This window comes from Rhinatrema bivittatum, chromosome 4, assembly GCF_901001135.1.
Source record: "Rhinatrema bivittatum chromosome 4, aRhiBiv1.1, whole genome shotgun sequence".
Taxonomy (NCBI): Eukaryota; Metazoa; Chordata; class Amphibia; order Gymnophiona; family Rhinatrematidae; genus Rhinatrema; species Rhinatrema bivittatum.
Genome location: NC_042618.1, coordinates 304,060,122 through 304,082,557, shown reverse-complemented (window position 1 = coordinate 304,082,557; position 22,436 = coordinate 304,060,122). Strand labels below are relative to the sequence as shown.

The 22,436-nt window shown below is 47.7% G+C and overlaps 1 protein-coding gene across 1 annotated transcript in view; it reads right to left on the bottom strand.

The window, feature by feature from the left end:
- Positions 1–22,436, bottom strand: part of ELAC2 (elaC ribonuclease Z 2) — a 183,555-nt gene that overhangs the window by 75,681 nt on the left and 85,438 nt on the right. The window contains exons 13-15 of the mRNA XM_029600234.1: positions 18,981–19,119; positions 1,797–1,882; positions 920–1,041 (exon numbers count right to left, since the gene is read on the bottom strand). Coding sequence (XP_029456094.1) covers positions 920–1,041; positions 1,797–1,882; positions 18,981–19,119 — 347 coding nt within the window. The remainder of the gene's footprint in view (positions 1–919; positions 1,042–1,796; positions 1,883–18,980; positions 19,120–22,436) is intronic.

Here is a 22,436-nt window from a genome sequence, read left to right as displayed (position 1 = left end):
AATATTAACAAACACCAGGAGGAGAGATCACATCTCCCCAATCCTAAAAAGCCTTCATTGGCTGCCAATTCACTTCAGAATCCTCTACAAATCTATCTCCTTTATTTACAAAATCATCCATCAACATACTACAATCAACCTGCAAATACCTCTCCTCTTACACAACTCTTCAAGACCTACCAGAGACGCATACAGAGGATCACTCCAGGTACCTCCAACCAAAGCCACTAGACATATTACCTTGAGGGATCAGGCACTCTCTACAGCCGGTCCCCCTTTATGGAATTCCATCCCCCCTGATCTCAGACAGGAGCCCTGCCTCCCAACCTTCAGGAAGAGACTTAAGACTTGGCTGTTTAAACAAGCTTTCCCGGACTCCAACTAATGTCCCACAACTTCAAGATCCATAACACAGCCAGCTCAGTTTTTGTATTAATGCCATGTTATACATATACAATCACACATGCATACTGCACTCAACTCAAAGTGGCCTTCACAGTCAGCCTGTCTTGATGAAACCAGGGAGAGAGCATTTTCTGTTGCAGCTCCCAATTTTTGGAATACACTCCCAGAACACTTGCTATTAACTATATGTATTAACTTTCGCAAGAGCTTGAAAACACATTTGTTTTCACAAGCATTTCCTATAGCCTCACTTTTTTCCCCCATCCTTAGATAATAGATCATTTTGTGAGAAAATTAAATGACAGTCTCTCAAGAAGCAATAATATTAATATCTATGTTTTCAAATAGTGGAGGTATAAAAAAATTGGTTGTTTCCATTTTCTTCTGATTTTATGAAGGTTTTATTGTATGCTGCCTCAGGCAATTGATCTGCAGGTACAGCTTTAAATAAAACTTCATAGTCCAAACGTACAGGTTTCTTGTTGCTTTTCATTGTTTTGTCAGTTCTTGTTACCTGTTGATGAAGTGGGAGCTGCTGTCAGGCTCCGCTGACATTCCAGTACTTGCTCCTGAAAACCAGGAATTTCCATAGCTTCTGTCACAAACTGCGAGGAGTCAATATCTGCCACGGCATCCCTGAATGGTAAAGTTACACATTATAGATTGCAGCAAGCCTTCATGTATAGTCCCTATGATGTCTAATGAACTGCAAGATAGTAGTTGTATCACAGAAAGCAGCCAGACCACAAACAAAATGAGGGCAGATGAGGACAGTCTTCCCTTCCCCACCTAATCACATTTCCATCCTGTTAGGACTCCATAAGAACCCAGCTGATCTCTGGCTTTCCCTCCACAGGGATCTGGTGCTTATCCCAGGCTTTCTTGAATTCTGTTACAGATTTTGCCTCCATCTACTCAACTGGGAAGCTGTTCCATGCCTCTTATCACCAAGTGAAGAAATATTTTCTAATGTCACTCTTAAGTCTATGCCTTTGGGCCTCATATGTCATATCCCATTTATTTAGGATCATTGTATTACACACTCATCCCAGTAACAAATGGAGTAAGCAGTCAGAAATGAATACAGACAACTAGAACATTTTACACTGAGTTTGCTTCTTGTGCATTTATACCTTTAAGTTATTTGATTATCAAAGGGCTTACCAAATCTGTCTCCGGCACACCAAAGCCAGTCGAGTTTTCAGGGAATCCACAAGAACTATGCATAGAATAGATTTGCATTCATTGGAAACCTAGTATATTCAAATATATCTCATACAGAAGCATTTTGGAATCTAAACAAGTTTGGGAAGCCCTGGTCTATCATAACCCTTCACATTCGCCCTAGAATATCAATATTTAGCTCCTTAAGTCTCATTTCATAGACTAACCTTTGCCATTCGGGTTTTGGCCGGAACTGGTATTTGAGTAGACATTCACCTCGGGTGTGATAAGTGCTCAGCACAGGTTCTTCCTCCTGAAAGTCAGCAGCAAGAGTATCAAAATCTCTCCCCTTCCCAAGGCCCTGTTCTCAGAAAGACAAACTTAGGACCTCCTCATTGTCTTCTTAGCCAGGTTAACTGAACAGAAGCTGAACTTATCAAGCCATCAGTTGATGGTAGTACAAGTTTACTTACTTGCAAACAGAATTCTCCATAGACTGTATGAATCAAATCATAATGCACGGATTTACATCATCCGATGACAATAACATGGATCCATTTCTCAGAGTTCAATTAAGACTAATGAGCACATGCAGCCTCGTGAACTCTATCTAGTCTTTCAGAGTTTAAGCTTTAGCGAAGTAGTCAACATTCCAGAGAGGCAAGCAGGAATTAAGTAAGGCTAAGTCATCCTGCTCTCTATAGAGAACCCTGTTTAGAGGTAAGCAAACTTGCTTTCTCTGTAGACAAACAGGCATAAGTTAGTTATAATGTGATGGAAATTTCAAGCTGAGGGCTGCAGTGCAGAACTGCTACTGAAATAAGTAACTAGACTTCAACGTGGAAAGTGGATTACTGGGCAAACAGGCTGCACAGAACTGCTAGAGCCAAAGTTCCTGTCTCTCCAAAATTTATCAAGACATTAGTGGAATGTGAAGGTGTGAACTGACAATCAAGTAGCAGGTTTGCATATGTCTTCAATGGGTGTGGCCTTTAGTCACAGAGGTCACTATGGCTCTCACTTGATGAGCTTTGACGAAGTCCATAATTTGCAAGTCAGCTAGCACATAACAATGCAAGATACAGTCCACTAGACCAGTGGTTCTTAACCTTTTTCCTGTCGGGACACACCTGACAGATGGTTCTCACATGCGTGGCACACTGAACACATGACCATCACGGGGCTAAATGTAAACATATACTCTACCTACGGGATCCACCCTGACTCCCCAACAGTGGGTGCAGAACAGATCTTTTTGTAAACTGATGTTATACCTGTTACACCTGTAAACCGGAGTGACGGCCTTTCGCTAAACTTCGGTATATAAAAGCATACAAATAAAATAATTAGGACAGCCCCCTTTCAATTTATCATGTAAAAAAGATATTTCTGGTGTCATCTCAGTAACAGCAACAAACAGTTTTTATGCGCAATAGCCCTCCTTATGAAAAAACAGTAATTTACCACCAATATATGTCCTATTGAGAAAAAAAGCAAGTTTGCTTACCGTAAACGGTGTTTCCGTAGATAGCAGGATGAATTAGCCATGCTGTCATGGGAACTGTCCTTCAGGGCCCAGGAGGCAGAGCTTCAATAGTAGAATACAGAGCTTTGCTCTGAGTGGCTGCGCATGCCTTCCCGCGCAACAGAAGATATTCTCCTCAGTCTGTGATTAAGTAGGACTCGCTGACTGCCTATCCAGGGAGGTGGGTGGGTCAGCATGGCTAATTCATCTTGCTATCAACGGAAACACCGTTTACGGTAAGCAAACTTGCTTTTTCCCCGTTGATAGCAGGGCTGAATTAGCCATGCTGTCATGGGAGTCCCAAGCTCCTGATCACGCTGAGCTGTACATCACACACCATCCGGCTTATCTCAAGTGATATTGACTGAGCCGGTCTTTTTTTTTTTGCGTGATGTTTGTAGTGGATAGGGTAGTCCAGGATTAATGAACAACAGAGTGTATGACGGCTTTGCCTACTGTCGCATCAGCTGCCGTTTGTTGATCTAAACAATAATGAGACGTAAAAGTATGTAAAGATGACCATGTTGCTGCTTTACAAATGTCAATAGGTTGTACGGCATGGAGATGAGCCACAGAGGTGGCCATTGTCCGAACTTGATGTGCGTTTGGAGTGGAAGGAATCATCTTACGCTTTTGGTAACAGAACTGGATACACTGAGCAATCCAACTGAAAATAGTTTTTTGCCACCGGAAGTGCTGGTGCATTTGGATTAAACGAGATGAACAATTGTGACGTTCTGGATGTAGAATGCGTTCTAGATTTATAATATGCCAGCACTCTTTTACAGTCCAAGGTGTGGAGAAGTTTCTCTTTATCATTTTGATGTGGTTCAGGAAAAAAAAAGATAGGTAACTCTATGGCTTGGTTTAAGTGGAACTGACAAAAACGATGGATGAGTCCATAGGATCACCTAGTTATGATGAAATTGTAAGTATGGGCTGTAATGCACCAATGCTTGAAGTTCGCAGACTCTACATGCCGAAGTTACCGCAACCAGGAAAACCACTTTCCATGTGAGATATTTTATGTGAGTGGATTCAATTGGTTCGAATGGAGGTAACATGAGTTGTTCCAGGATAGTATTTCGATCCCAGGAGATTGGCGGCTTGGAAATTGGAGGTCATAATCGTATGAGACCTCGGAAAAATCTGGAAACCATTGGGTGAACCGAAATGTGTTGCCCTTTGTGCGGTCTATATGCTATGCTGATATAGCACTGAGATGCACGCGAATGGATGAGGTGGCTAGTTCTGCCGTATACAGGGTGTGGAGATTGTCCAATAGCGCTTCCGGAGAACAATCTATTGGTTGGAAGGCCTTATCTAGACACCAGGTGGCATATTCTTTCCACTTGAAACTGTAATTACGTGTTATAGATTGTTTTCTGGAATGTAAAAGTATTTCCTGAGCGGCAATGGATATGCCCTGCTCCTTTAATAGGAGCCGTTCAACCTCCAGTCACGTGAAGGAGGCTTGCATTGGATGCAATAGAGTCCCCCCCTCTTGCGTTAGGTCTACTTGAGGTGGTAGTGTGAATGGTTAGTCTATGGACAGATCTAGTAGGTAAGTGTACCATGGCTGTCTGGGCCAAGCTGGTGCCACTAAAATTATCTGTGCCATGTCCCGTATGCACTTTTGTATGGTTTTTGTGATGCGTGAATTGGGGGAAAAGAATACATGAGAGGTTCCGTCCACGGAATCAGAAACACATCTTGTGCTACTCTGATTGCTGCTCCAGACAGAGCAGAAGCGAGGAACCTTTGCATTGTGTTCTGTAGTGAACAGATCCATTGAGGGCATTCCCCATTTCCTGAAAATGGTCAGTGCCACTTGTTGATTCAATTCCCATTCGTGAGGGTAGAATATTCGACTGAGCCTGTCCGCTCGAGTGTTCACCACTCCCAGTAGATATGTTGCTTGCACTTGTATGCAGTGCTGATGTGCATGGTCCAGAATCTGAATAGTCTCCTTGCATAGTATCCAGGAACCGGACCCTCCTTGTTTGTTTATATAGAACATGGCTACTTGATTGTCAGTATAGACCATTATCCTTCGACCTTGCAGATGGGGAAGGAACGTACAAACTGCAAACTTGATCGCTCGTAGCTCTAGTAAGTTGATTTGTAGGTGTTGTTCTTGTGCGGACCATAACCCTTGAGTCTGCAAATGATCCAAATGTGCCCCCCCATCCCTTGCGGGAGGCATCGGTGGTCAAGACTGCATTGTGTGGAGGTGGGGGTGAACAAAGCCCCTTTCGTTAAAGTTTGTCTTTTCAACCACCAGTCCAAGTCCTTTGTCATTTCTGCTGTGAGAGCTATCTTGGTTGTGAGAGGTTGTGAATGTTGTCTCCACTGCCTCTTCAGTCCCCATTGCAATTGGCGCATGTGCAATCTTGTATTGGGAACTGTGTAGATGGCTGCTGCCATATGTCCCAGGATTGTGAGAACTTGACGTGCAGTTGGATGTGGGGTTAAACGGCGAGATCGCAGAAGCCAACGCATCTCTAAAGTCCTGTCTTGAGGTAGAAACGCCCTTGTCTTGATTGTATCCAAACATGCGCCAATGAATTGAAGAATCTGTGTTGGCTCGAGAATAGATTTTTGAAAATTGATCAGTATGCCCAGTTGATCCAAGCACTGGATGGTCTGTTGGAAATGGTGTCGGAGCGTTTTGGGTTGTGATGTTACTAACAGCCAATCGTCCAGATATGGGAAGCTTTGGATGCTCAGTTTCCGGAGATGTGCCACCACTACTGCCATGCATTTCGTAAAAAAACTGGGGGCCACCGAGAGACCAAATGGGAGGACTTTTTATTGATAATGGTTGTCCTGAAATAGGAAGGATAGGTAGCGCCATGGAACGCATCAAGTCCCTGGGTTGCAGAAGTGGTAGAATATTCTTTAAGGATACCATCTTGAACTTTTCCTTGATTAAGTGTTTGTTGAGCTCCCGGAGATCTAAAATTGGCCGGTGACCTCCTGTCTTCTTGGGAATGAGGAAGTATGGTGAATAAAAACCCTTGTGTTGAGCAGGCAGTGGAATCAATTGGATTGCTCGTTGTTTCTGAAGGAATAGTAATTCCTTCCGTAGTAGGGTTTGTTGTGGGTGCTTTACTTGCCAAGCAAGATGTGGGAGGTGAGGTTTCGTAGCAAACTGAAGTTGGTATCCCTTTTCCACTACTTCTAGAACCCACTGGTCAGTTGTTATGTATGTCCATTCTAATAAGTGAGTGGAGATCCTGCCCGGTGGATACAGATTTGGTAGTGGTGGCGGTATCCTTAAAAAGAGGACTGAGTCTTGGTAGAAGATGTGGTTTGTTGACTCTGCGGACGTTGTCCTCTTGGTCGACATCTTCTTTGCTGTGCCTGACTTTGCTGCTGTTGATAAGGTTGAGGTCGATATGATGGGTACTGATGCATCGGCCTATACTGATAGGGCTGTTTGCGCAGGGGATTGTAGTATTTCCTCTGTGAAGAGAATCTGGATGGCTGAGTCAGGGACTGGACCGCTACTGCCTCTTGGAATTTATCCCCAAAGAGTTTGGAGTGTAGATCCTCACGAATGGCGCTTAAGCAAAGCCATGCGAGTCTTCTCGCTGCTATTGCTGAAGCTGAGATGCGAGACGAAGTTTCGAAAGATTCATAAACTGTCCGCAGTAGGTGTCTGATACCTTCTTCCATATTTAACTGGTGATTAGAACCGGTGGTAAGAGGTTCCGAATCTGTACATTTTTCTTCGTTTGCTGTACGCATTCAAACAAATACTGAACAATATAAAACTGATGTTGCTGAATGAGTGTAGAGAACATTGCTCCTTGAAAAGATTTTCTTGCAAATTCGTCCAGGAGCTTTTGATCCCTACCTAGTGGGATCGATGCATGGTAGCTTGAATCTTTTGGCCCTCTGCATCGCCGACTCCACTACTAACGAGGAGTGTGGAAGTTGCTGGACCAAATAGCAGGGAGCATACTTCATTCTAAATTTTAAATTAGTTTTTCTGGACACTGCTGGAATGGAAAATGGCATTTCCCACGACTTCTCAAGAACGGAGTCTAACATCTTATGTGAAGGTAAGGATGTCTGTTCAGCTGGTACGTCAAATATTTTGAGTAAGTCCAAGGTATCCGTCTGTGGATCTGGCAGCTTCTGTATCTCAAGATTTAACAGAGATCCAACTTTTTCCAGGAATTTGATAGGATAGATCCTCCAGAGGAGAGTATAGTTCCGGGGATTCGTCCGGGGGATTGGATGGAAAACCCATAGGATGAAGAAGGTGATGTTTGCGGGGAATCCTGGTCAATATCATACACAGGGTCTTGGTCAGCGTGAGCAGGCACCACTTGTGGCGGGGTTGGGTCCTTTGCCGGCACTGTTGGCACTTCCCCTTGGGAGGAGGACAAGGAGGAACGTGGGGAGTCACTTCCTGTTGGAGAAGTCGGCATATCAAAAGACGCTTGCATGACTCCAAAAAAGTCAGAGTGCCAACGAAAGTTGCAAAAAAACTTTGTCTGGGTCGGCATTTTTGGCTTAGAGCCAGTCTTTAACTCCAGAGATGGGGTGTGTGTCCGACTCTTGGTTGGTTAAGAAGATGAAGAGTGTGGGTCATGAGTAAACTCCTCTTTTCCTTTTACGCTGTGGATCCTGTGACAAGTCGTCAGTTAGGACATGTCTGACAAATGTATCTGAACAGACCCTGACAGAGGAGCAGGATGAACTTGAAGCATGTGCGCCCGATGGTAGTAGTTCTGTGGAAGAATGACTACTTAACAAAGACATTTTTCTCGCTCTTGATGGCTCATGCGTCGAGGGTATAGTACCCTGCATTGATCCAGACGCATGTTGTAATGATCTTGACGCTGTTAGCATGTCTGTTGATGCTCCATGCAATCCTGCCATCCTGTGCGCCATAGACAGCGCTCCATGTTTCTTTAACGCAGAATCTGCTCACCTTGTAATAGCAGGGGGAAGCGAACAAGTCCATGTCCAGTGTACCCCAGCGGCAGAACAAGTCTGCTGCCACCGCAGGGTTCAGGGGCCACTTGTGTTGGCTGGAAGGACCGATTGAGGCGGTCCGCCAGCATGTTTAGGTGACCCAGCAGATAGGTGGCTTGTGGAAAGGGCCCAATCCCAGACCTGTATTGCCTCCTATTTATTTATTTATTTATTTTTGGGTTTTATATACAGAGGTTCCTGTATAAAGTATATATCACACCGGTTTACAAGGAAATAAAACTGACGCCTCGTAGGGCAGTTTACATTGAAACAAGTAACAGATAATATAAAGGGGCATATAGGAACTTAGAGGAAGTTACAGAGAACAACATGTCAAGTTTAATTGCGATAAACTATTCAGAAACCTAGCAGAGGAATGAGCCTGTGCCGCCCTGCTTGTTGATGTACCACATCGCCACCTGGTTGTCCATTCAAATGAGGATGTCCTTGGAGAACAGCCTGTCCTGGAAGGCCCACAAGGCCTTCTGGATTGCTCGAAGCTCCAGAAAGTTTATCTGGCAGCGAGCTTTTGGCTGCAGTCCAGAGGTCCTGAGTATACAGGCCATCCGTGTGGGCCCTCCACCCCTGAGGTGAGGCATCGGTGGTAAGGGTCATCTAGGGTGGTGTGGCTGAAATGGGAGCCCAGTTTCCAAGTTGGGGAGGGCTTCCAACTAGGTCAGGGAGAGACAGAGGAGGTCCATGACCATAACTGGAGCCTCCAGATCCTAGGATGTCAGTTGCCACTGGGACCGCAAGGCCCACTGATGGTTCTTCATGTGGAGGCGGGCAAAGGGGGGTCACATGGATGGAGAGGCCACCATGTGGCCCAGCAGGCGGGCCAGCACCCTCTTGATGCTGCAAACAAGGGTGGCCAGTGCAGAGAGGGCGACCACCTGGTCCCTTGGGCAGGAAAGCCTTTGCTTGAACCATGTCCAACCTGGTGCCTATGAAGTCTATCTGTGGAGACTTGGGGAAGTTGGTGACAAACCCCAAAGTCTTCAGGGTCTGAACAGTCAGGCCCAGCACTTGCAAGGCCCTGGAACGGGTGTTGCTCTGGATGAGCCGCAACCCCAGAACTGGTCCGAGGCGGGGGGAGGATAATTCCTCAGCTGGTAAAAAGGCTTACAAGAGCTCGGCCTGGAGGTCTTCCTAGCGGAGGAAGGGCCTTCTGAGGGGCTGGCAGAGAGCTACTGAAGAGTATCATGCTGATCTTTCAGCTTCCTTCACTTTGTCCCCAAAAGTTTTCTGTGCTGGGCTCCATCGGATGATGTCACCCACATGTGAGGACTACCATCCTGCTTGACCTAGGAGAAAATCTGTGAGACATTAGCACACAGATGCAGATCTTCAAACTACTGACTGTGGTTTTCTTGGCCCTGGATTTCTCCATTTCACTTTTTTTTTTTTTTAGAACTGAAAAGTTCTATTGAGGGCCTGCTGATATAGCAGCTTAAAAAGACAACACAGTGAGGTAGAAAACTAGGCCAATAAAAAAAGGGCCAGAAAACAGATTGTGGGAAAACATCTGTGCGGTATCTTGGATGACACAAGGCAGTACTCCTACACAGACTCCTGAAGGTGCTCAAAGTCTACTGAGCTCTGAGAGTTGGGTCCATGGCTGCACCATTAGATGACATCACTCCACCAATTATGGCTAATTCATGCCTGCTTGTTGCTGGAGAAGTATAAAGTAAAATACTAAACAATGCAATTAACCTTCCAAACAAATCTTCCAAAAGCAGGATTAAATTCATGCTGAGAGACTGGTGAGGCCTCTCATCAGGCCAACCTACATTTTTTGGGGGGGAAAGGGGCGGGAGTTTTGGTAACTCCAGAGGGCAAGGGGACTAGTACTAACAATTCTTGCTGTCAGACTTTGGCCAATGGCAACAGATACTACATCTGCCCCAGAAGAGCAATACTCTGGGGAAAAAAAAAAATAAAACAAGACTCCTTTTTCTGCATTGGTCAGCTTACAGTTTGAGCCATGTGAAACTGGCAGCAATCTTGCTGCTCTCACTATACTTTGCAAAAACAGAAGGAAAACACATATGTGCTATCCAGAAAAGTATAATCAGGATTCCCTAGTCCAAGTGCTGTAGTGGGAGGGAAGGGGGAGAAAGGAAAAAGGGTGTTGGCCCACTGGCAGTGCTGTACACTGCCATGCATGTGAGTTCTATCCCCAAGTTGTGTGGCATTCCTTGGGTTGGCTGGGTTGGTGATACTCACAGCTTCAGCCATTCCTCCCTTTTATTAAACGTGAAATTACACTTCTTACCTGAAAATTTCCTTTCCTTTAGGATAGGCGGGCCAGTCTACACAAGTGGGTTATATATTCCTGCCAGCAGATGGAGACTGAGATCAATGACTCGCTGACATCACTCATATATAGTTCTGCACTGATAGCTTGCCAGTATTCCTGGAAATGCCACCTGTGGACAAAATAGTTAAACTAGAACCAGCATTTCCTGAAATCCCCGCCCCCCCCATATTGTTTTATATTACCAGGAGACTAAAAGCACTAGACTCAAGAAAAGAATGCCATTAACAATAGCAGAAAAGAAGATTCCATCAATTACCCAGATTTTCATTGATCTGAAACCTTTATTGGTTTCTAATAGCTTCTGTCAAAAAACAGTAACAGGCCATGCAGCCTCTGGTAGGAGGGTGGTCTGGCCATATCTCATCACATCCAAGACCCACTGGTCTGAGGTATTGTGGGTCCACCTTTGATAAAATTGAGATAGACGTCCGCCTATCTCGAATTGAGAATGAACCTCCAAAGCCTCATTGTGAGGAATGGGAAGCTCCAGAACCAAAAGAAATGCCATCCTTTCCAGTCTTTTTCCGAAATGACAGAGACCTCCCAAAAGGACTGAGATTTCAGTGTTCCTGAACTTCTGGAGGAGTGAAAATGACACTAATCCCAAACATGACTCCTAGAGAAAGGAGCGCAGTTGTCCACTTCCTACCCTTTGGGCAAGTGTGAAATCTTGGGAGTCTCCATCGATTTGCCATCTTTTCCGACTGTTCCCCCAAACAAAAATGTAGTCCCGTAAGGCAACTTTGGTCAACTGATACTATTTCTAAATCAAAATTAGCAGTTATGCAACCACAGGAGGAGTTGAGCTGCTATTACCGATGCCACTCTTCGAGCCACAGTGCATGCCAAATCATGGCCTGCATCTTTTCCACTACCTCCGGGATACCCTGGGTCAAACAAACTTCCCGTGCTACCACGCATCAGCAAGCAGACAACTGTAAATTCATAGCCATCACCCTCATAGCCTTGCTTCAATCATTCTATCCTGAGAATCTTTCAAAGCCACTCCACCTTTCACCAAAATTGTGATTATTTTGATGTCAGCACATACTAACTAGAGCATCCACTTTCAGAAAGTGAAGTTTCTCTCTCGCTTTAGGGTCCAGGGAGTAAATTCCTGCCAAGAATCTACCTGCCTTAAAATGTGCCTCTGGCACACTCCCCATTCCAAATCAATCAGCTCCTGAACCACTTCATGAAGAGGAAAGAAACAGGACGCCTTCCACAGACTAATCATAATAGGGTCTTTCTTCTGCGCCTTAGTCATGGTCTGGCTCTGCTGCTTCCATTCCCAGCACCTTCAGCATTTGAGTCAAGTCTGGCAAACTCATCTTGATGGAATAAACACAGAAAAGTTCTGCTAGGCTCCGTGTCAGATGGTATCTCACCTTATTCCAATATCACTTCTCCTAGTCACTCTAAGAAGCAGCAGTGTCTCCTGAAGAGCTCTCGGAGATAGTTGCTCACCTGTAACAGGTGTTCTCCTAGGACAGCACCATGTTAGTCCTCACACACGAGTGACATCATCAGATGGAGCCATGCATGGAAAATTTGTCAAAACTTGTCACGCGGGTTGATGCTTGGGAGCTCGTTGTTGCGTGGAGTAGCCCCAAGAGTTTCTAGAACTTTGACTGGCACAATGAGCATGCCTGAATCCACATGGGGTCCCCCTCTTCAGTCTCGTGATATAGAATTATGAAAAAATAAAAAACATAGGAGAAACCCAACTCTGCAGGGTGGCAGGCGGGTTTCATGAGGCTGTCCTAGAACACCAGTTACAGGTAAGCAACTCTGCTTTCTCCTAGGACAAGCAGGATAGTAGTCCTCACATAGGTGAATCCCTAGCTACCGGCTGCTCCCAAAAACAAAGGATCAGATGTCAAAGTGCCAATGGGCACAACAAAACTGGTGCTGTTGGTAAGAGGGAGACAGCTGGAACCCAAAAAAATTGGGCCTTAGGCAAGAGGAGTTGGGTTCTAGAGTTGAAATATTCCTGAGAACAGATTGGCTTAATCTATCATGTCGGCCACATCTATCCAGACAATAGTGAGGCAAATGTGGAGAGAACTTCATGTTGCAGCCTTGCAAATCTCCTCCATAGGAACTGCCCGCAAGTGGGCCACCAAAGTCGCCATGGCTCTGACAGAATGAGCCTTGACCTCCAAGCTGCAGTCCCACCTGCGTATAACAAAGATGTAGTCTGCTATTCAACTGGACAGTGTCTGCTTACCAATAGCAACTCCCAATCTATTCATGTTGAGAGACAGAGTTGCATGGATTGCCTATGACCTTCTGTCTGCTCCGGATAGAAGGCTAAGTCCCTCTTACAACCAGGCTGTGTAAGGCCCGCTCGCCCTGGTGCAAGCGAGGCTTGGGAAAGAAGGTAAGCAGGATGACTGGTTAAGATGGAACTTGGTCACCACCTTAGGTAGGAACTTAGGGTGCGTGTGGAGAACTAACCGGTCATGGAAGAACTTTGTTATGGAGAATAAGTCACCAGCACCTGAAGCTCACCGACTCTTCCTGTTGAAGTGTCTGCCACCAAAAATATGACCTTCCAGTACAGGTATCTCAGATCACAGCTGCTCAGTGGCTCGAAATAAGCCTTCATTAGCTGAGCCAATACCATGTTGAGGTCCCAAGACACAGTGGGAGGGCTTCAGAGGAGGCTTCAACTGAAGCGGGCCTCACATAAAAACACCCCAAAGGCTGCACAGATGGGTGAACCATCCACACCTTGGTGGTAAGCTCCAATTGTGCTCAGGTACACCCAATGGAGTTGGTTTTCAAACCAGCCTCCGAGAGGTGGGAGAGGTAATCAAGCAGCTTGTGAGTGGAGCTAGAAAAGGGATCCAGGCCACATTGTTCACAACACACTGAAATCCTCCTCCACTTCAGTCCATAAGACTTCCTTGTGGAAGGCTTCCTGGAAGCCACCAAGATCAGACACGAGAGGTTGAGGGACCGCAGAATCAACCTTTCAACTTCCAGGCTGTGAGAGGATCTGGAGGTTGGGATGCTGAAGCTTGCCTTGAACCTGAGAGATGTCTGAGAATGTCCCCAGGCTGATCGGTTTTCAGAGGGAGAGATTCCATAGGAGCAGGAACCAGACCTGCTTCAGCCAATAAGGGGCTATGAGGATCATAGTCCCTCTGTCCTGGCGAAGCTTCAGAAGAGTCCATCACTGGACGGATCGGAGGATACGTGTACAGAAGGCCCTGGCCCCAGTTGCAGGCAAAGGCGTCTGAGGACGGAATGCCATTTGCCTGTATAGGGAGCAGAGCAGAGTCACCTTGCTGTTGCAGGGGGAGGCAAACAGATCCTCGTCCGGGATTCCAAAGAGATAAAAGATCCAATCTGCCACCACCTGGTTCAGGGATTACTTGTGGGGCCTGAAGGCTTACTCAATTGGTTCACTATCATATTCTCCGTTCCAGCCAGATACATGGCTCGGAGTTTCATCCTCTGGGACAGGGCCCAGGACCAGGATTTGGATTGCTTCCTGACAGAGGGAACAATCTCGTACCTCCCTGCCCAGAGAGCGTACCTGATTGCCCAGAGCTCCAGAAAATTGATTTGGCATTGAGCTACCTGGGTAGACCATAGGCCTTTAGTGGGGAGTTCTTCCACATGAGCCACCGACCCCAGGTTGGATACATCCATCGTGAGGACAGGTGGAAATTGTAAAGATATCCCTTGCTTCAGATCAGAGAGGTTCCCTCACCAGGACAAGGAGTCCCGGAGACATGGCGTAACTTGGATGTGAACCCGGAGGTTCTGGGTAGCCTGACACCACTGCGACCTCAGGGTCCATTGGGCCCTGCGCATGTGCAAGCACACAAAAGGGAGTAACATGGACAGTAGCGGCCATGTGCCCTAACAGCCTCAATATTTGCCTCATGGAGTCCCGCTGGCTCCGCTACATTACCCCTGCAAGAGAGACACCAGGATCAGTGTTGTGGCATGAGGTAGAAAGGCCTTCGCCTGAGCCATGTCCAGCAGGACTCCGATGAAATCCAGTTGAGGCGACTGGCTGAGACGAGACTTCAGGTAGTTGATAATGAACCCCAATGACTTCAGAACCCAGATGGTCAGGCGCAGGAACCGTGTTGCCCCCGTCTGGGTAGCGCTCTTGACCAGCCAATCGTCCAGATAGGGGAAAACCTGCACTCCCAACCTGCGTAGGTGCCCCCCCCCCCCCACCCCCAACATGGCCAGACACTTGGTAAATACCTGTGGTGCGGAGGCCAGACCAAAATGGTAACACCCTATACTGAAAGTGGCATTTGTCCACCACAAACCTGAGATACTTCCTGTGACCTCAGAAGATCTCGATGTGGGTGTAGGTGTCTTAAATTGAGGAAGCATAGCCAGTCCCCTTTTTGCAAGAGGGGAATCAGGGTGTCCAGAGAAACCATCTTTAATTTCTCTCTTTTTAGAAATCTGTTCAAGGCTCTCAGATCCAGGATGGGACGGAGTCCCCCAGTTTTCTTTAGAATAAAAAAAAAAAATACCGGGAGTAAAAACCCCATCCCCACTGACCTGGAGAAACAAGCACGACCATCCTGGCCGTTACTAGGGCGGAGAGCTCCGCCAAGAGGTTCTTTTGACACCTTTTCTCCTCCAAGAGGGGTTCGGAGGAGAATCTGGTGGAACATCCAACAGATACAACCTGTATCCCCGTCATAAGATAGACAGAACCTACTGGTCTGAGGTGCCACCAGGCCATTGACCCATGAAGAATCGTATCTGACCTCCGGGGGGGGGGAAGGGGGCACACTGCACAGGGATGGTCGGCGGGCTTTTGGTCCCTCCCATCCAGTCAAAACCCCTGTAGTGGGGTTTAGCTGTCACACGGATTGATGCTTGGGAGCTCGTTGTTGCCTGGAGTGGCCCCAAGAGCTCACTCCTCTGCAGATGGGAGCAGGATGCAGGCGGTGAATACTTCCACCGATAGAAAGAGCGCCTTTTGCCGTGCTGATCTAGCAGAGGACAGCAGATTGGAATGCTGGCAGAAAGGTACAGGAGGGTCTTGTGGTGGCCTTGCAACTGAGCCACCACATCTCTCACCTTGTTGCCAAAGAGATTTTCATCAGTACATGGCAAGTCAGCAAGCCTCTCCTACACCTCCGGCCAGAAATCAGAGGCCCGGAGCCAAGCCATCCTGCGGGCGCAGATCCCAGCAGCTGCAACGCTTGCCGCTGTTTCAGATGGATTGTAGGAGGAACACACCTCATGCTTCCTGCATTCAGGAACCTGTTCTGCAACCATGAGCAAAGCCTATTGCTTTGGTTGGTGCAATCTGTCTGCTACCTCCTGAACCTGTTTCCAGAGGTTACAGTGGTACTGAGTCATATAGAGCTGGTAGGAGGCAATTCAGACTATCAGCATGGAGCCCTGAAAGACCTTCCCGCCCAGCACATCCAGTGCCCTATGTTCCCTATCCACAGGAGCCGAGGCATGGGTCCAGGAGTGTTTGGCCTTCTTAAGTGCGGACTCTACCACCACTGACTGTATGGGAGTTGTGGCTTCTCAAAGCCAGTGGCATGCTGGACCAGGTACACCCCCCATCTGCCTTCTTATTCACAGGTGGCACCGTGAGAGAGTGTTCCCAAATCCTCAGGAGCAGCTCCTTGAAGATTCTGTAGACTGGAACATCCACAACCTCCTTCAGAGCATCCAAATAGAGAATCTCCAACATTTTGTGGCTAGTGTCTTCCTCCATCATCAGCTGGTTCGGAATGGCCTCCGCCATGGCCCACACAATCCCTGCAAAGGTTAAGTCCTCGGGCAGGGACCTCGTCTTTCCTCCGGGGAGAGATGAGTCCAAGGGAAGGCCCTTGGAATCAAAGGAGGAATCTGAGGTGTCTTCTACCCAGGGGTCATAAGGGGCATCGTTCTCACTGAAATCAGCTGGGGATGAAGGCCTGAGTGCACCCTGAGGCCTAGGCACTGCGGGCACCAACAGCCCTGATGGCACCAATGTTCCCAAGGGTGGACCTGTTAGGGCCAGCTGAGGAGCGGGAGGGCGTAACCGTGCTGCCGGCCTTGAAGGGCCTTCCTCATGCGAAGAGCCATGTATGAGGATGACATCGGGCGGAGGGAGCAATTGTGCCCCACGGGGCACCTATGGTCTTCGGGGCACCAGAGTCAGCCGAGTTGGGAGGATGCCGAGAAGGACATTGAGAAGCTCTAACAGTGGCTCCAGCAGGGACATCGCGGTCATCAGCGCAGGCACCGGCTTGATGCCCCGCAGGACTCTATCCACTGCCAGGTGCACCCTTTGTTCCAACTCCTCCTGACTGTTGCCGATGCCAGGTCTGGCTGAGAGGGAGGAGAGGTGGCACAATTCTCCTCAGAGCCTCAAGGAGGTCGATGCCTGACATCGGAATTTGAGGGGACAGCCTCTGAGCCGCAGCATCGATGGAGGGATGCTTTGGGTGCCAGCCTGAGCCCAGCGCATCAACAGTGCTCAGTCTGGTGCATCAGCGCAGAGGTGGAAGGCGAAGATCCAGAAGTCCTCGACCTGGAGCAGAGCCGATCCTTGGCCCCCTCTCTTCCAGCATTACCAGTGGCGGGACAGACTGTGAGGAATCTGTGCCCATCGGTTCCCCACGATCCTTCGGTGTCGAAAGCACTGATGCAGATGTCGAAGGCTTGGACCTCTTAGAGCCAAAGCTTTTCCATTTTGTCTAGGTGGGCATGCCGGCCCTTAGGAGTCATCTTATCACAAAGCCGGCACACCTCCTGTACATCATGGAATGCTCCCAGGAAGAGGATGCAGACATTGTGTGGAACAGTGATGGACAGTCTGAGAGCATTGGGGGCACAGACGACAACCGATACCACCATAACAAAAAACAAGGCCAGTGAACAGTCGATGACCTGTGATCCCCTGAAAGACAACGCCTCAGGGAACCAACCACGCAACAAAGACTTACCGCACCGCAGGGACTAAGGCAGAGGTTAACATAGGACCACCCAGCGCAGGAAACAAAAAACCAAGAGTGAAAAAGTTTTCCAGAAGGACCTAATGACAGCTCCATGGGGGGGGGGGGGGGGGGAATGACTGAAGAGGGACCCCGTATGGACCTGTGGATTAAGGCATGCTGAGCATGCTCAGTGTGCCAGTCAAAGTTCTAGAAACTTTGACAGACGTTTTCCGTGCTGGGCTTCATCTAATGTCACCCATGTGCAAGGACTACCAGCCTGCTTGTCCTAGGAGAAAGCAAGATCCTCTTCTCCCACCTGATTCCTCCCTCCAGTGCTTATATCTCGAAGGGGAAGAGGATGGTCTTGAGTGTTTGTTGCTCCTAGGGGAGGGAGACCTCAGCTGAATCTTCTTGAACCCAGATGCTTTTCTTCCTGAGCTCTGCAGAAAGTCTGCAAACCTTTAAAAAAAAATCCCAACCAAGAGAAAGATGCCGGATCTATTCCTGGTATCATAGGATTAGATAAAGCAAACAGACCCCAAGCCCTCAGCGCCAGTGGAAATAGGAAACAAAAGCTAGACAGGAGAGCTCCTCCCCCTCTCTAGCCTGAGGCTCCCCCCTTTCTTGGGTGTCCCCTTCTAGTGACCTATGAATTCCAGAGGATGAGACCCTTGCAGGAGTAGATTCAGTTATAGGCAAATCTCCTCAAGCCTCCCAATGCTTCTGGCACAGATTAAGTGAAATGGAGGGCTGAACTGACAATCTACACAAATGGGAAGCCTCTTTCTGCATTCACTGCCTGTCAACATAACCAAATCTTCCTACACATGCTGCTCTTCCTGCTGCAAGCTGCAAATTCAAAATGGCACCCATGCCTCCCTCAGCCACACAGGAAGTGTATGTAGGACTTTGCCACTGAAACTAACTTGGAGAGAAGCACTGGTGGTGTGTGCAAGTCAGCCGGCTTGAATCCAACTTTTCCCAGAGAAGATTCACTGCAACAGCAGATATATATATATATATACACACACACATATACACACACACACACACACACATAGAAATGACGGCAGAAGACGACCAACCGGTCCATCCAGTCTGCCCAGCAAGCCTTACACTTATTTTTTCTCATACTTAACTGTTTCTCTTGGCTCTTAGTAATCTTATGTTCTAATTCCCTTTTCACCCCCACTATTAATGTAGAGAGCAGTGATGGAGCTGCTTCCAAGAGAAATATTAAGTTTGATTAGTTGGGTAAGCGGCAGCATAGCTCTCTGCCATGAAGCAGAGGGCAATGCTGGAAATGTGTGAAGTATCAGTTTTTCTTTTCCCCTGTCATTGAAGCAGGGAGTCATGCCGGACATGCACCGAAAGTGAAGCATGCCTTGAAAGTCACATATGTATGAGTGACATCAGGAAGTCATTGATCTCAGTCTCCATTTGCAGGTAGGCATGCATAACCAACTTGTGTGGTCTGGCCTGCCTAGATGAAGAGGAAGGTGTCTTACCTGAAAAGGTTCAGCACTGACTCCTTTTATTAATAAGTCTCTCCTCACAGGCTTCATCTCCCTCCTTCCCTCCCTATTCAGATGGCCTTATTTTGTATTTTCTACATTACCCAGTAGTCAAGAGGACTTAACTTCTTCTGGCAGCTGGCAAGTGGTGGGAAGATCTCAGAGTGGATGAGATTCAGCTGGGTTTGAATCTTGTAACTCCGGTGATTGTGTATTGTTGAAGCATTCTCATTTAGAATCAGATGTTCTGTTGCAGGCCCAAACCTAGAAGAGCACCAAATTAGCATAATAAAATATCACAAATTATTTAGCTTGCTGCACTTTAATTTACAGAACTACAAAAACAAGTTCAGGCCACAGTACAGATTTCTATTTTGAACTGACATTCTATTTCATTACTAAGGTAGATAGAAATAAATGTTTGAAAGTTTTAAAAAAAGGTCTACACTCTTAGCCTAAGTTTCCAGCCTTTTCCTCATTAATGAGGAGACTGGGAGAAGCTCTCTTAAAGTTGAGACTATTGTATAGCTTTCCACTTCTCCTTACATAGTCCTGTAACCCAGGCTAGACAGAGCTCTCTTTTCATATTCCAGATCTAAGGTGCCACAGAAAATGGAGAAATTACTTACCTGATAATTTTGTTTTCCTTAGTGTAGACAGATGGATTCAGGACCAATGGGTATAGTGCTCTTCTGCTAGCAGATTTCAAAGCTGACGTCACTCTAGATATACCCCTGCAATAACCTTAGCTCTTCAGTATTCTCTTAAAAAAGCCATTGTGGATATATCTTTGCTTAAATAACTTGTTTAAACTTTGAACTGGTTTAACTAATTTCCAAACTGGAGACCGCCAGTGCACTCAACCAATCAACGCAGACACCGGACAAACTGTGGGTGTTGAACTAGGGGTAGGCCGCGGCTTACCTGTATTTGCTTAGTCTCGAGGCTTGCTATCAGAGGTTCTCCTTTTCTGGGGCAGCCGTGGGCGGTATGCTGAGTCCATCTGTCTACACCAAGAAAAACGAAATCATCAGGTAAGTAATTTCTCCATTTTCTAGCATGTAGCCAGACTCAGAACCAATGGGATGTACAAAAGCTACTCCTAGACAGGGCGGGAGGCGGCCCGTGGCCCACTTAGCACTGCCTTTGTGAAGGCTGCATCTTCTCAGGCTTGAACATCCAGGCGGTAGAACCTGGAGAAGGTATGTATGGAGGACCACGTTGCCGCCAGACAGATCTCGGCAGGCGACAGTAGCTTGGTTTCTGCCCAAGAAACTGACTGGGCCCTCATAGAATGAGCCTTAACCTGTAGTGGTGAGGGCTTCCCTGCCTCTATGTAGGCTGCCTTGATTACTTCCTTGATCCAGCGGGCTATGGTTGCCTGCGAGGCCGCTTCTTGTTTCTTCCCGCTGTGAAGGAAGAACAAGCGGTCTCGTTTTGCGCACTGGTTCCGAACTTTCCAGGTACCGTAGTAGGAGTCTGCTGATGTTTAGTTGGCGAAGGCGGCGTGAGTCTTCAGAGTCCTTATGTTCATCCGGAGATGGTAGTGTGATGGTTTGGTTCAAGTGAAACTGGGAAACTACTTTCGGTAGAAAGGAGAGTACGGTGCGCAGCTGTATGGTTCCAGGCGTGAACCTAAGGAACTGTTCCCGACAGGATAGTGCCTGTAGTTCAGAGATGCAACAAGCTGAACATATTGCCACCAGGAATACAGTCTTCAACGTTACAAGGCGTAGTGACAGACCGTGTTTTGGTCTGAAGGAATCCCCAGCTAGGAAGTCTAACCCTAGATTGAGATTCCATAGAGGCAGCGGCCACTTCAGGGGTGGTCGGAGTTGTTTAACACCTTTCAGGAAGCAGGTCAAATCCGGATGGGTTGATAGCCGGATACAGTTCACGTCGGCCCTGAAGCAGGACAGTGTGGCTACTTGGACCTTGAGGGAGTTGTGACAACCCCTTCTTCATCCCATCCTGTAGGAATTCCAGAATCATGGGAATCTTGGCTGTCTGCGGGAGTATCCCACGGTCCTCACACCAGGCTTCAAATACTCTCCAGATCCGTATGTAAGACAGGGATGTGGAGAGCTTGCGTGCTCAGAGCAGGGTGTCAATCATGGCCTTTGAGTAACCGTGCTTCTTCAGGCGAGTCCTCTAAAGGGCCAGACTATAAGAGAATCGAGCCGGATCTTCGTGGAGAATTGGGCCCTGTCGGAGAAGGTCCCTGTGTGGAGGTAGGCACAGAGGGTTCCCTGCAAGGAGTCTTTGCATATCTGCGTACCATGGTCACCTTGGCCAATCCGGGGCCACTAGTAGAACTAATCCCCTGTGATGTTCTATCCTGCGGATGACCTTGCCCAATAGTGGCCATGAAGGGGGGGGGGGGGGGGGGGGGTGGGGAAGGCGTACACTAAGTCTTCCTCTGGCCAAGTCTGGACTAGAGCGTAGATTCCTTTCGGACTGTGGCTCTTGTCTGTGGCTGAAGATCTTGGGCACTGAGACGGGTGGCCAGTAGGTCCATTTCTGGGAGGCCCCAGCGATTTACTATCAGTTGGAAGGCTGTAGTCTACAGTGTCCATTCTCTTGGGTCCAGGCTCTCTTTGCTGAGACTGTGTCTTTCCTGCAATGTGGGAGGAGAGATTCCTTGCAGGTTTATCTCCGCCCATGCCATGAGGGGATCTATCTCCAGAGACACCTGCTGGCTCCTGGTTCCTCCCTGGTGGTTGATGTAAGAGACAGCTGTCATGTTGTCAGACATTACTCAAATCGCTTTGCCTCGGAATCTGGCTGAATGGCAGGCACGCTATTCTGACTGCTCGAGCTTCCAGGCGTTTTATGTTCCATTGTCCCTGGGCTGTCAGTTCCTGACAGTGGGCTCCCCACCCTCGCAGGCTCGCATCCGTGGTGAGCAAGGTCCAGTTCAGTGGGGATAGGCTTACTCCTCTGCTTAGGTGGTCTTCCTGAAGCTACCACTGGAGCTGAGAACATACCTCTGCTAGTAGCTGGAGGCGAATTGAGTAGTCCTGGGACAGTGGGTTCCACAGTGACAGTAAGGAGCGCTGGAGCGGTCGCATATGGGCCCTTGCCCATGGGTTGACCTACAGGGTTGATGCCATGAGGCTGAGGACTTGAAGACAGTCCCATACCTTGGGGCGTGCATTGGTCATCAATTGTCGTAATTGTTCCATCAGTTTCCTTCTTCTCGGAGGAGGGAGGATGACTTTGTTCTGTTTGGTGTTGAAATGGGCCCCCAGGTACTCTAGGGATTGAGGGGGCTGCAGATTGCTCTTGCCAGTTTTCACGATACAACTGAGTTCCTGCAGTAGGCTCTTGACTCTGCTTGTCACCTGTCTGCTCTCTTCCGAAGACTTTGCCCTGATCAGCCAGTCGTCCAGGTAAGGGTGTACCAAGATCCCTTCCTTCCTCAGTGTTGCCGTCACGTCCACCATAATTTTGGTGAATGTTCTGGGGGCGGTTGCTAGACCGAAAGATAGTGCTTGGAACTGGTAATGGTGACCCAGTATCGCAAAGGCTAGAACGCGCTGGTGATCTTGATGGACTGGGATGTGAATGTAGGCTTTGGA